Source organism: Callionymus lyra, chromosome 5 (genome assembly GCF_982586985.1).
Source record: "Callionymus lyra chromosome 5, fCalLyr1.hap1.1, whole genome shotgun sequence".
Classification (NCBI taxonomy): domain Eukaryota; kingdom Metazoa; phylum Chordata; class Actinopteri; order Syngnathiformes; family Callionymidae; genus Callionymus; species Callionymus lyra.
In genome coordinates this window covers 33,222,488-33,237,743 of record NC_141822.1, presented here as the reverse complement: position 1 = coordinate 33,237,743, position 15,256 = coordinate 33,222,488, and the positions used below count along the sequence as shown (strand labels likewise).

Genomic DNA, 15,256 nt, shown 5'->3' with positions numbered 1-15,256 from the left:
ACGAACGACATTGTGTTAAGTCTACTGAGCTGCCGATGAAACTGTATCTGAGGACACAGCACGACACAGTCCTCGATTCCTGTTATGGTCGTCATCGACTCTCTTTTGACACATGATTCAGTGAGTGAAGCAGTAGAATGATCTAATGATTGACTTCTGCAATAGTTTAGACAAAAAGAGACATGGTGTATCATCTAACCTATACATCCTCCAAATTGAGACACAGGAATGTCATCCCTGAAACGTGAGTGAGAAGGTTTAGTATTTGAGTCATATGTTCTGTATTTATACTTCTTTTGTTCGGTTAAATTTAGTCTTTATTATTATTGATGTTTTTTCTTTTGACTTAATTTTGACCCAAATATATACAATATGACAGCACGTTTGATCTTACATAGTCGTATATAAAACAAAAACAAATTCATTCTTAATATGTTTTAGTTATTTTAAAACTTCTCTTTGTGAGTCACCATGACTTGAATTTGAGCCCCTGGGGCAGGTGTGGTGTTCTGTCTGTTCCCGGGCTTAACTCTGAAGTTTCTGCGTGATCCCGAGCAGACCCTGGCCTCCCCCTCTATCTTTAGTGAGTCTTGTTCTGTGAATGGACAGCCTAACTTTATCAGTCCCACCCTCGGCCGGGCTGCGTCTATTCTTAGAGCAGAAGTTGGGATGACGGGGGGGTCGGGCGAGGGGGATGCAGGGCCGCAGCTGCTAAAGCATTTAATGCTCTACACCCCACAACTTGACTCTCTCACTCTGAAGCAGCCGGACAATGACAGTGTCACCACTGACGCATGAAGGCAGCACTCCACTGACAAAAGGCTCCGTTTACCCGCCAGCACTGAGGACGCCCTCTTACCCAACCAGACCCTGAACCACCTGGAGTGGAATATATCCCACTTTTTATCGCTTCCCTTCTTTGATTGATCGATCAAATCTGAACAAAGGAAAGAAAACTATTTGAAAAACAACAACCCTCTGATCTGGATATATATTTTTAAAAGAAGCCAAAGACACGTGGGGAGTTTATTTCTGGAGTGGTCGACCATCATGATATAGAGAAAATTACTGACCACGGAGGTAAGTTCTTGGAACAAGAAATGAAAGGACATCATAACAATAAAATTTGAAGCCAGGTGGTGATTTCAGGTTGTGTCTGTCGCTGACACATGGTTTGTGGGAGCTTTTTTTGGAAGAACTACTTTAAAAATACTCTCCCTCTATGCTGAGTTACAGCTCCTACTAGTGATCATAGAGGAACTAGTAATCAGTTAAGATACATTTTAAAAGAAACCTTATTTTCATTTATTTACTTTGAATTAACCAGATCATATTGGTAGATTACACTGGTCTTCACTTTACTTACTTACTTACCTTTACCCAAACCTATAAGGCATTAAATGGAAATCACAATAGGCCAGTTAGTGCAAACAATATTTACAATACTAATGTAAAGCAGTTGATCCACCTTGAGCACTTACATTTTAAAATATGGTGAAGACAGAAAATATAAATAGTTAATTAATGTGACGGAAAACAGTTTCATATTGATGTTAAATATATCTTATCTTTTAATTGTGATTTTTAAAAATCATATACTGTCAGTATCTGAAAAGTTTATTAGAAAGTCGAGTGGCTTTGATGCTCCGTAATCTGAACCAAATTCAAATCTTAATCTTCCCTAGTTATAGGAAAACATTTCAATTATCAAGCTAAGCCTTCCAAGTGGATCCCTTTAATTTGCACAAATGAACGTCGCCTTTATAGCTTTTTTCTAGCGGAATAAATCTAAAGTTGAAACCTGAGCTAGCATATTTCCTTTTTAAACAAAATCATAGGGTATTTATTAGTGCTATGATTTCGCAAAATTAGATGAATGTGTTCTTATTTTTCATGAATGTGAATGACTTGTTTATGATTGACTGCAAAGAAAAACTTCATTGTGGCTTAGTTGGATATGTCTGTCATATTGTACTATTGTGATGCTTTTTAAACATTTTCCACACTCATATCAAACTGATTATTTCTGACACATATTGTTTTCTAAATTAAGCGGGACAACTTCAACATTTTTTAATGAGTTTTTTTTGTTTTTCCCATTCTGTTTATGCAGAGACGTCCCTAGATTGAATCTAAACAGGAGTCTTCATTATGGACATTTTCGGAGGAGCACCCCGTGTATTGGGCTACCCCCGTCCTGTTGTAGCACAGCCTGGTACTAACGCAACGCTCCAATGTCAAATTGTTGGTGACCCTCGTCCCGATGTAATCTGGGAGCGTAAGAATGGCCAGATCGCGTCTGAGGGACGCTATGAGCTAAAAGAGGATGGAAAGACATATATGTTGAGCATCAGTGCCGTCAGTGTGGAGGACGCAGGTCAGTACATCTGTAAAGCGAGGAACAGTGTTGGTGAAACATATGCTGCAGCGTCCCTCAAAGTGGTAGAACAACAGTCAGAGCACATCGCAGCTAATGGAGTGAAGTCAAACCTGAACGGTCACGGTTCTGACAGAGAGCAGAGCAAAGAAAATGGAGTGCAGTTAAATGGCAGTGGAAAAGAGATGGATGCAGGCTCCAACAACAGGCCTTCCTTCCTCATCAAGCCATTGTCTCTGCGTGTGGATCGAGGGGAAGACGCTGCGTTTTCCTGCAAGATTTGGGGAACCCCTGTACCAGAGGTCATTTGGCAGAAAGATGGCAAAAAGCTGAATGACATCTTCGAGAGCGCACACTACAGCGTGATACAGCAGGACGGTGGATGGTTCCAACTCAAGATCTACAGGACACGCATGCCGGACAAGGGCGTCTACACCTGTAAGGCTATGAATCAACATGGGGAGGCAGTGGCAGGAGCTGTGCTCCTGGTGGAAGCAGTGCCGGAGAGAAACAGCAGTAAGATCTCATCCAACAGCCACTCCAACAACAAGTGGTCGCCAAAGCCGAGAAGCAGCAAATACAGCGTGACCAAGATAACGGAGGAGCCACCAGTTAATCCATCCAAAGTTAAAAAGTTTGCAGTGGCGGAAGGAAAACACGCCAAGTTCCGCTGCTTCGTCACTGGAAAACCAAAGCCAGAGATTGTATGGAAGAGAGATGGGATGCCAATAGAACCCGGGAGGCGCAATCTCATATTTGAGGACAGAGAGGGTTATTATACACTGAAGGTTCTGTACTGTAAGGTGCAGGACACTGGCCTGTATGTGTGTGCAGCATCCAATGCTCTGGGCAACACCCTGAGTGCCGTTCACCTTTCTGTCAAAGGTAAGATGATAAATCACGTTTTCTCCACCTGCAATATGTTCAGTAAAATACTATAAACCGGCCAACAAACTGGCTTAATTGGAGAAAAGCTAATGATCTATAATTAATTGAGCTAATAGTATTAGTCTTGGGGCATTGGCTTGACTTTTTGCAGTTGTCATAGAAGGGTTTTGGTGCCGATTTTATTTAAATATTATAAAGATCTGTAGGAAGTAAGTATTTCTCATGCCTTGTTACAGCAGCTTGTGTTAAGTCAGATGATTATTTATTTTTCAGGCCCAGCTGTACGGTTCAGACATCCGTTGAAAGACGTGGAGGTCAAAGAAAGAGATGTGGCGGTTTTAGAATGTGAGTTGCCTGATGAGTCGATGCCGGCCGCCTGGTACCTGGAAGACCAGCGCCTCATGCCCAGCAGTAAGTATGTGATGGAGCAGCGGGGCACGAGGCGGAGACTGACCATTCAGGACGTCGGGACCGATGATGATGGAGTGTATCTTTGTGAGATGCCTGATGGCGGAAAGAGCATCGCAGAGCTTACAGTTAAAGGTACGACAAAATGATACAAGTGATCGACCATTGAATCATTCGACACACATTCATGTTTTTTACTCTGTTTGTAGTTTCCTCCATATACAATTTATTTTGTATTATTTGTGCAAAGCTTGTCTTGTAATCAATGGCTTAAACTTTTAGGCACTATTATTCGTAAACTTCCCCGGAAGCTGGAAGTCCTGGAGGGGGAGAATGCTGCGTTCTGTGTGGAAGTGGCGGAGGATGACATTGAGTTTGACTGGTTCAAAGATGGTTTAAAATTACTCGAAACGCATCAAACTATTCTCAAATCTTTTGGCAAGACTCACATCCTGGTTTTCGTTAACGTCACCTACCATGACTCTGGGGTAGTGACATTTATTGCTGGACAATCCAGGAGTTCTTCTCGTCTCAAGGTTAAAGGTACTTAATATGACACAAATTTAACAGTTTTACATTACCATTCTTTTTTTGACGTTGTTCTTCGTGTACGCCCTCGATTCTAGCTGCACGACACAGTCCTCCTATCTGTCCCACTGAAGTAAAGATGGATGTGGACCGTCCCAACAGCGTGCTGCTCACCTGGGTTCCCGCCACGAACAGCGTGAAAACAACTCGCTCAATCTTTGTGGTGGAGAAACAGGAAGTGGGCTCTCAGGAGTGGCAGAAGTGTTTCACCTCTGAGACCTCCACCACGGCTGAGGTCGGCGGAGACAGTGTGCTGTGTGAGGGCGACTACCGCTTCAGGGTCTGCTGTATTAACAAGTACGGGCGCAGTGGTCACGTAGAGTTCCCTGAAGTGGTCCATCTTGGTAAGTTCAATTCTTCTGAATTGCAGCTTATGCAATAAGCATTAAACCACTAATGTGTAAGGTACAACATTTGTTCTGGTTGTATTGATCTCTTATAAGTTATTGTATTATTTATCTTAACTAGCCACGTCTCTTCTGTCATCTGCAATTTTGTTACCAGTTTCTATCACAAAGCTTTTTTGAGTCACTTATCATTGGCTGCTTGATCAGGAATGAAAGAAAAACACTTCTTGTATAAGACTGCATTCATGAGTGGTATATAATTTTTGTTTACAGTCCCTGGGCCAAAGATTTGCAGTCACATCAAAGCTAGTGAGGTGACAGAGGGAGAAGACGCTCACTTTTCCATCCAGTTGTCCACCTCAATGGTCGGAACATGGTTCTTGAATAGTGCTCAGCTGCAACATGGTGGACGCTTCTCAATCCAACATTCCCAAACTCAACACTCCCTGACCATCCATGAGACCCGCTCAGCTGAAAGCTCAGCAGAAATCACGTTCATTGCTAACGGAGTTCGTGACTCAGCTGTGCTCAGAGTGAAACGTAGGTGTAAAATCTTCTTCTTGAAAATTGATGGTAATTGAAATGATGTTTTGTTTTTTCTGCAGCTGCTGTGGTGACATTCATTCCTCTGTCAGAGTCCGACAGCAACAAGACAGCAGTGACCGGCGATGTTGTTGTGCTCTACTGTGAAGTGTCGCACTCGCTCGGGAAGGTGTCTTGGTTCAAAGACGACGAGGAACTCCAGGTTACTGATGGCCTCAACATCCAGTCAGATGGGAACATGAGGAGGATTGTTATCCAGGCAGCAGAGCGGCATCACTCTGGAATTTACTCATGTAAAACAGAGGCGGATGTCATCAACTTCAATGTAAACGTCTCAGGTACTTGTAATGTTCCAAGTTATTATGATCAAGTATTTATAACATTGTTCAAACAAAGAATTTAGATCCATAGGAGGCAGTCTTAAACTATTTTTGCATGTTATATATAAAGTTTATTTCTATGTATGCTCAGTATGTTGGTAAGCTATAATGTTGTACAATTGGTCCTCTGTATTACAACTGTGAGTGAAATAGCAGAAAAAGTTTAACGGCGGATAACATTTGTTCTGCCTAATAAACATGCCCAGGTCCCCCGGTACACTTTAGTCATGTCCCAGAGGAAGAACTCCAGAAGAGCAGCTTGGAGCTGGATCCAGTGGTGTTGCTCTGTCACGTCTCCAGAGAAGATGCAGATGTGGTGTGGTAAGCTGTTATAGTGATCGTTCACCCAAAATTCAAATTTCACAAATTTTCTACTCAGAAATTTAAGATTTGGGTTTAGTTATTTTCAGAGTAGTCTCCTTTTGGAGTTATAGGCATAAATGTATGTCAATATGACGGTAACCAACTGTTCTCACTTTTTCCGTCCAAGACGTAGTATAGACAGTAGAAACTGGGAGCCCCTGGGTAGCATGTTAGCCTTTTAGCTTCTGCTACAAACGGCTTCAAATTACTTGTTAAATTTTTTTTCAAACAATTTTTTTTGAGATGTCATTACATCTTTGTTTTTTCAAGCGTGTATTTTTGGACGAAGAAAAGAGAGCCCGATTCACGACTTTCGAACGGACATACATTTCTGCCTATAACTTTCCCTTTAAGGACCAACATTAGTTACATTAACAAAGGTCATTTTTCAATTCTGTGGGAATTACATGAGTTCACTGTAGAATGACGCTTTGTTAGGAAAGTTTCTCTGCTTAACCATTTACAAGTTATTCAAAATTATTCCCCTTGACCATTTCCAACTATGCTTTAGGGAGGATGCATTCAATAGTTATTCTTTGACTCAAGATGAGTATTTAAGTATTCATTAGGTCATAGAAAAATGTACTGGCTCATCACTTTTGGCAGAAGCATTAAAGATTTGTGGGAGTTTGCTCAACTGTTCAATGGGTTATTCAATAGACGGTACCCTGGAAGTATATACTAAATCTGTTAACACAGTAAATTGAACCCATTTATGAAGTCGGTGATAATAGGTCCAATAGGGCAGAGCTTTGTCACTGGTTTTATTCAAAACCTTTATAGACAAATGACCTCCGCACAGCCAGGGGAGATCGGCTCTTTGGTTTAGTGGCCTCAGGATCTCATTATTGCCGATCAACACTGCACCTCTAATCATAAAAACTCTGTAAGTCTGTAAGAGCAGAGTCCAAAGCAAATTCCTGTGGCCCCTGGACACAGGGTGATGAATATAGTTGTTTAACAGAGACTCAATAGAAGAACTCAACAATGCTCCACCAGAGGGAAACAAGCCAGTTGAGGTTGCTTGGGCATCATTTCCCTCCAGTGACCTGCTGGTTTAGATTATATCCATCAGTCAGTCAGTAAGAAGACATTTCTGAAATGAGGGAAATCTGGGTCTCTGCTTCACCTGCTTTCTCTACAACTAACTTTGGATAAGCGTCTGAAAATTGGTAGATGCAGGCTGGAAAGTTATATTAAATAAACTTCCTAAAGGTCTTCCCTGGGACCCAATGTTGTTTAATGGTCTCAATAACGGACATCTTAGAAGGTTTAACAACTCTTTTTCAAGGTACAAAGACAACTGTGAGGTGAGGCCAGACGACAACATCACTCTGCAGACAGAGAATACCATGAGGAGGTTGATCATTCGTTCTGCCGAGGCTGCAGATGCTGGCGTCTATACTTGTCAAGCAGGAAACGACAGCATGCAGTTCACTGTGAACATCAAAGGTAAGACCATCTTCTTTAAATGCAATCAAAAAACGTTCTCACTTCATCTTTGAATTCTTATAGAGCCTCCAGTAATGATCGTAGAGCCGAAAGAAGATGTTGTGATGGAGAACTACATTTTAGACGACATTCACCTTCAGTGTGAGCTGTCTCGCTCTGGTGGGAAGGTACAGTGGCTCAAGGACAACCAGGAAGTGGAGGAGAGCAGTAGAGTCCAGCTTGCCTCTGAGGGTCCTTACAGGCGTCTGACCATCTACCGCAGTGAAGTTGAGGACAGCGGCGAGTACATCTGTGAAACTAACGGAGACTCTGTATTTTTCCAGCTTAGGATAACAGGTATGTCTTGTCCTGGCTAAAAACACTTTGAAAACAATATTAATTGACCTTCGACTCTCCTTCAGAACCACCCATACGTATCATATCACCGACTGAATCCGAGGTGGAGCTCACACATGTTGCATCTACGAGACTGGAGCTCAACTGTGAAATATCCGACTCCAATGCCCATGTGCGATGGTACAAAGACGGCCTGGAGGTAGAAGAAAGTAAAAACCTCATCCTGGAGGGAGATGGGGCCAAAAGGTGTCTTGTTATACCCTTGGCTGCAGTTGAGGACACAGGAGAGTACATCTGTGACACAGAAGATGAGTCTGTGGCCTTCCTTGTTACGATAACGGGTCAGTGAGTGATCTTTTATGAGAATTTTGAAACCCACATATAACAGTATGATTTCTCCTAAGTCCAACTATATTGAAGCATTGTGAAGAAAATCGAATATCGATTCCAAGAGTAAAACCTTCTGATAATTTTTCTAATTTGTAACCGGATACTTCAATTTGGGAATCTGAATTATGATTTTTGTATTAAATGTAGTGAAATCATGACTTAACATGAGACAAAAATTATTTTCTTCCTTTAATTTAGAGCTACCAGTGACACTCTCTCGTCCCCAAAACACACCGGAAAAAATGGAATGTGTTGCCGGGGAACCAATAGTTCTGGAGATTGAAGTGTCTCGACCAGATGCAAATGTTCAGTGGTTGCTCGATGGCATCGAGATTACAGAGAACAGGAACACAACTATTACAGAAGATGGAAATACCAGACGTCTAACCATCCACTCGCCTGCCCCAGTGGATTCTGGGAAGTATACCTGTGATGCCGTAGATGCCACAATTGATTTCAGGGTCATTGTTTCAGGTGAAATGCAATGTTTTGAAAGACAAAGATGAAAAGTTCAAACACTTACTAACACTGAAACGTTTTCTTCTACAGAACCTGCCGTACAGATCCTGAAGAAGGATGAATTGAAGAGAGACCTCAGGACAAAAGTTTCGGATGACATTGTGCTGGAGTGTGAACTCTCCAGAGCCAATGCCATCTCCAAATGGTACAAGAATGGGAATCGGATTGAAGGTGATGAAAGGCTGTGTGAGGAGGAAGAAGGGGCTTTTCGGTCACTCGTCATCCTCAATGCTGAATTAGGAGACTCTGGAGAATATTTCCTTGATGCTGTGGATGATAATATAATTTTCCAAGTCACAGTGGAAGGTAATTTTAGACTGTGTGATTTAATTGAAAGGCTGCTGTATTAACATACTTGTGTATTTCAACTAAAGAGCCCCCAGTGGCTATTGTGGGTAACTCCAATGATGTGGGCTACCAGGAGATGACGGCAGGAGATGACCTGATTCTTGCCTGTGAAGTGTCCAGAGCCAACGCACCGGTCCAGTGGCTTTGTAATGAAAAAGTTCTTGTCAATGACACACGAACTTCCATTGAAAGCTACGGCACGCTGAGAAAAATCATTGTGTCAAACGTCCAGCCCTCTGATTCTGGAAAGTATGTATGTGATGCAGTGGATGACCAGATGGTCAGTGTTATACGGATTCAAGGTACACAAATGTGCTTTTGGCTGTTTTATTAGAACATGTTTTGACTTGTATGTTTTCATTTCCTTGCAAGAGACCCCAGTTATGTTCTTGAACAAAGAGGAAGACATTGTCATCACTGGTTATGACGCAGAAAGCGCAACATTGACCAGCTTTGTGTCTAAAGAGGATGCTTTGGTGCGCTGGCTAAAAGACTGGACGCCAGTAGAAGGAGAACGCTTTAAGGCGCTCATGGAGGGTCACCAGCGCACCCTCACCATTGAACCCCTGAGGCGCTCCGATGCTGGCGAGTACACATGTGATGTTGGGAGCGACCAAATCCACTTCAGTCTGCTTGTCAAAGGTAACTGCTCTTAACTAGGTCTGCTCTGGTTGAAAGGGGTATTTGATCTGAAATTATGATCTCTGTTTGGCAGAAATGAGGATAAAGTTTGTGAAGCTGCTCGGAGATATTGTCGCTCATGCGGACGGGATGGTGACACTTCGCTGTGAAGTGTGTAAACCCAAAGCAGATGTCCAGTGGATGAGGAATGGTGTGGAGATCGTAGCAAACAGGAGGTTTACAATCAGGGCAGACGGAGTTGAACGCAGTTTAACCATTCATCGTTTGACCAGAGAAGATGCTGGGGACTACACATGCGAGTCCAGAGATGACAGGACTACAGCAGCACTTCGAGTAGAGAGTAAGTGGTCATCTGTGTTTGATTTCAGTCACTTATGAATTTGATGTGCTGACAAGAGTTTTGGTTCCTTAGTGCCTCGAGTTGTGGAGTTCCTCACTGAGCTCCACAGCACCACAGTGTTGGAGGGAGAGAAGGCCACCTTTAAATGTGTTGTTTCTCCGGAGGATGCCCAGCTTGTTTGGCTCATGGACAATGAAGTGATCAACCTAAGTGATCGTTTCCAAGCATCACAAAATGGCTTGTGCCACACCTTGGTGATTCAGAAGTGTCAGATGTTGGACTGTTCCAGAATCACAGCTGAGGTAGAAGGCAAAATGAGCAAAGCTAATCTTAAAGTCCAGGGTAAGAGAAACAACTTCAATTGAACTTGAAATGGTACATCTGAGTATCCCTTTGAATTGAGTCACGCTTTCACTCCAGAGGCACAGGTGATGTTCACTAAGAAAATGGAGGCTGTCATGGGAGAAGAGTTTGGAGAAGCCACCTTAGAGACAGAGATCAGCCTGGAGACGGGCGAGGTTCAGTGGATGAGGCAGAGCGTGGTCATCCAACCCGGTCCGAGACATCTGCTCGACCAAAATGGCTGTAAACGGAGTCTGACGATCAGCGATCTCACACTGTCAGACAGAGGGACTTATCGATGTGAGACGCTGCATGACAGGACACAAGTCAAGCTTAATGTGGAGCGTAAGTTGAATTATGTGCTTCGCTTGTATTAGTAAAGCTAGTAAAGACTCTTACTGTAAAACATAAGATGGTTCATTTATTTTTCTCATTGTCTATCAAAGCTCGCAAAATCTCCATCCGAAAAGGCTTGAGCGACCAAGAGACCTTGGAGCGAGAGACAGCGTCCTTTGAGGTGGAGCTGTCTCACGCTGACGTCGAGGGTATCTGGCAGAAAGATGGAATCAGAGTGAAGCCAAACAACCAGTGGAGGGTGAGCACCAATGGTCTGATCCACGGACTCACTCTGTCGAACCTGACGCTGGAGGACACATGCTCCATCATATTTTCAGCTGAAGGGGTGAGAACCACCGCCAGACTCACAGTCAAAGGTAATTGCCACGGCTTTTTCTTATGTCTTTTTTTTCAAAATTCTTTACTTTTGCATTTGCTGAAAGACACTGTTGACATGAGAGCCTCATATATGTGACTGACTGTGGTTGTCAATCCATGGCACCAATTTTTCACCAATGATTCTAGCGGACAAAAAACTGGCAACGTTCGGGTCTAGTTCGAGATACAGATACTACAGGTTCGACCTTTTTCATGTTGGAAGAAGCCAGTGATGTTTTTTTATTATAGTTAAACATTCTACAATAATACGTTGAAGATGTATTTAAAACTAAAATTGCATACGGTTTGAAGTCTATCATTGTATAAAGCAAAAGACCAGGCAAGATTGAAACATATTTTATTTCTATACACGTGCTCACAGCAAGATTTGTTGTCAAAATCTTGACAGTCATACAAATAATAAGTCGGATTCTTTTTTGTTTTGGAAGAAACACCAGTTTCTCTGCTGAAAGAACTGGCTGACGTTCGTGTCGAGGAAGACTCACCCGTCACTCTGGAATGTGAATTATCTCGCCAAAATGTTGACGTCAGGTGGTTTAAGGTGATTTATAAGAGATTTGAAGAAAATTCCAGTTTAATTGTAGAATAACAGTCGTAATTTTGATGACCAAGAATGGACTCGAGTTGAAGCCGGGAAAGAACTGTCGGATATACTCGATGGGCCGCAAGCGTTTCTGTCAGATCCTTCAGTGTTCGCGTGTCGACTCTGGAACCTACTCTTGCGATTGCGGTGAAATCAAGATCTGCTGTTCTCTGGAGGTGTACGGTAAGTTAACCATTTTTCTATGGGCTGCTTCATGAACTAACTGTCCATGTGTTCATCTAAACACAGAAGGGCAACGTGACTATTAAAGTTATTTTTTAATTCCTAAGAGCATGAGCTGAAGATGGTGCAGCACCTTGAGGACCTCTACATCAAGGAGGACCAGAATGCTGTCTTCATGTGTGAGCTTTCTCTTGAGGACGTGACAGGCGAATGGTACAAGGACGGTCACAGAATACGACCCACCAGCACCATCAAGACCCGGACTGAAGGTACAGAATTAGACTTGATGAGTTGGAGGTTCACGCATGATTAGAAGACCAAGACAGTAGACTTATGGCAGTGTGACTTTGTGCATGTGTGGCACAAAAATGACCCCTGACTCTGACATGTTTCTACATCTTACTGCAAGGCCCTCCAAAATATAAACCTAGGTTAACCAAATGTAACCTCGGTTCTACGAATGCATGCAATGCCCTCCAGCAACGCCTGCCAATTGACGCCCTCTGAAGTCTTTTGAGGCAAGGTCAGATAATAGTTCCCCTTTTAAAGGTAAGGGGGACCTGCCAAGTGCTGGTTGGCGAGTGCATGGAACTTTCTCAGAGCAATAGGGGATAAACCATTAGCATAGCTCTGCTGCAGGGCCTAAGCATGAAGTAAAACCAATTATAATATACTATCACCCCAGTAAATAGACACCCCAAAACTGTTTTTCCCCTCATCAGCCAGACTCCTATGCTTTCTTGATAATTCCCCTGCACAAGTTCTCTCCTTAGCTGGTCTAAACTCTTCATAATCCATAATCCAACAGGAGTCTTGTTCTTGTTGTCCATGGCACCAGCAAAACTAGCCTCCTCCAGCACAAGTTTTGATATTCAGGTTACACATGAGTTGTTAGGTTCTGATCAGTTAATTGTTCTCTTTCAGGCACTAAACACTTCCTTCTCATGTGCAACGTCAAAGCCGACGATGCGGGTGAAGTTCATTTCACAGCTAGAGGCGTGGAGTCGACGGCATTCCTGGAGGTCGAAGGTGCGGCGCTTGAAGGAATCTAAACTACTTTGAAAGTGGTGCCATTAATATTCCCTTCACTGCCTTCAGAACTTCCAGTGACTATTGTGAAGTCTCTGCGGGATCGAACTGCCCTGGAGAAACACCGGGTCATCCTGGAGTGTACGGTGTCTTCTCCTCGCTCCAGTGCCACCTGGTATAAAGGTCGGGAGGAGCTGGAGCCTTCAGACCGGGTGGAGATCACGCTGGACGGCTGCACACACAAGTTACTGATCAAGCAAGTGGAAGTGGAGGACGAGGGAACGTACAGCATTGAGGTTGGGGAGCACACGTCTAAAGCCCAACTCTTGGTGGAAGGTAAGGCTACCATGAAACACAGAGGTTCATGAGCGTCTAATAACATTATAACATGTTGGGGTTCTAGCTCAGGCTCTGCTGATGGTCACAGACCTGGAGGACGTCGAGGTGATGGAGGACGAGTCGGCAACGTTTCAGTGCGAGGTGTCGGTCCCTGTCGACAAACCTCCTGTTTGGACCCTGAACGGAGCGAACCTACAGTCAGGGCCAGGTGTGCGTCTGGAGAACCAGGGCACGGTTCACCGACTCACCCTAAGAAACACCACGGTGGACATGAGTGGCACAGTGAGGTTCAATATGGGGAAGGCCAAGAGCAGCGCTGAGCTCACGGTCATGTCAACATAAGTGAGGGAAGTGGAAAGATGAAGTGATTCACATGGAAGCAAACTGCACTCATTTAGCAAAAACATGTTGTTTTTAATTAATTAACATGATAACAAGTCCAACTATATACAAATTCTCAACACTATCTAAAAAAAAGGGAGAGTGTAGTGATTGAACATTTAAAATAAGAAAAAACTTGATTTTTCTCTAATATCATTTGTGTAACAGTTCTTTAGACTGAAATAAATCACGCTTTTTTTTACGTTCACTTACTTAGTGATTATCATCAGAACACACTTTCTTCATGTCTGGTATTTGTATCATCTACATTTTATATATAAGAACACATACTATTTGTTTCCCTTGAGAATATTTCACATCACAATCATGTATCCTCAGAACAAAATTAAAGATTGTTTACCTACTTTGTTTCTGTGTGCTTTGTAGAGCCAATAATAATAATAATAATAACAGATATAAGAATAAGATCAGGCACCTGTGTCCAACTCAAGGCCTAGGGGCCAACTCCAGCCCGCCAAGACATTTTGTGTAGTCGGATGGTTGGCTCAAAATCAAACTGAATTATTGTTCTTGTTGACTTCACAACTAATAAAGATATTAATGTTTAAGATAAGATAAAGAACAGAGATTATCAACATCAAAAATACATATCTAAGGAAATGAATATGATGGGAATGTTTGATAAAAAAAAAGACAAAAACAAATATAATCATAACATGCAACAGGCGTCATACAGTTTGAAATGCCACTAGATGGCGATCTCAGTAATAAAGATGCAATGTTTAATTGAATTAGTGGATCAGAGCCATTTATTTTTCATCCAGCAAGCTCGACTAAATATTCTGTGTGATTAAGTTTGACAATGACCCATAAGATAAGAGAAATTGAAAGGTTTTAGATATAAAGTTTATTTTAATTTGTGGCGATCCATCTATTATTATTGGTTTCAGTCAGAAAGGTCACATTTACATGTATGTAACATGATCAATCCCCGTCTGAAGGAAGATAAATGACTTATGTAGAAATAAATGTATAAATACTTAACAAAATGTATAAATATCTAACAAAATGTTTAAATGTATAATTAAAAGTATGGATAAATATCACTATGTCCAAATAAATAAATAACTTCTGATTTAATATTTGTCGAAGAATGGAGCTATTTTACATATAAATACACTTTTGTCATTTATTCATTTTGACATTTATTTATACATTTATCAATTTTGTCTTCCATTTATTTAGGCATTTTGAGAGAGCGAGAGAGAGCGCATAAACGTTTATCAACTTTATTGATAATGCTGATCAGGCTGCTGTGCCACAGACAACGAACAGAGACTCGCGATGCTTTCATGGACCTCCGTAAACTCCGAATTTAACACATCAAACCACCGTTACAATAGTTTATATTCTCACATAGTTGACACCTGAGTATTTATCAGTTGTTAGATAACTTGAGAGATACAACATTGTGGTTTGCTCACCTAGCTGTGCAGGAAATAAATAACTCGGGTTCTCAGATCACTAGAACACTGGACACAAAACTTACTTACAAACATAAACACAGCACAACTAAATACATTTCACACTGGGTTGTGATCTTATCTAATTCACATCTATATCAGATCATAAATCATTAGCAATATGAACACAGTCCAGCTTCCCAGGATTATCCAAAGTTAGCCGTGAAGCTAAGATAAACGTGTGATGAAAGTATGATGCTCTCAAGGCAGTAGTAGTTGATCCAAGGCTGTAACCAATCACTGCCTTAGACTGATGTTT

General features: G+C 42.1%; 1 protein-coding gene across 1 annotated transcript; it reads left to right on the top strand.

Moving 5' to 3' along the window:
• The first annotated feature begins 866 nt into the window (after positions 1 to 866).
• Positions 867 to 13,810, top strand: obsl1a (obscurin like cytoskeletal adaptor 1a). Its single transcript, XM_087792061.1, has 25 exons — positions 867 to 1,080; positions 2,114 to 3,262; positions 3,539 to 3,808; positions 3,956 to 4,216; positions 4,300 to 4,605; positions 4,882 to 5,148; positions 5,214 to 5,489; positions 5,738 to 5,852; positions 7,186 to 7,346; positions 7,410 to 7,682; positions 7,748 to 8,023; positions 8,271 to 8,546; positions 8,622 to 8,897; positions 8,966 to 9,241; positions 9,312 to 9,581; positions 9,655 to 9,921; positions 9,994 to 10,263; positions 10,342 to 10,608; positions 10,710 to 10,976; positions 11,427 to 11,539; positions 11,611 to 11,764; positions 11,872 to 12,033; positions 12,689 to 12,793; positions 12,863 to 13,129; positions 13,197 to 13,810. Exons 2-25 carry the CDS (start codon positions 2,152 to 2,154, stop codon positions 13,472 to 13,474), a joined length of 6,564 nt encoding a protein of 2,187 aa, XP_087648187.1. The 5' UTR covers positions 867 to 1,080; positions 2,114 to 2,151; the 3' UTR covers positions 13,475 to 13,810.
• The last annotated feature ends 1,446 nt before the right edge of the window (positions 13,811 to 15,256 follow it).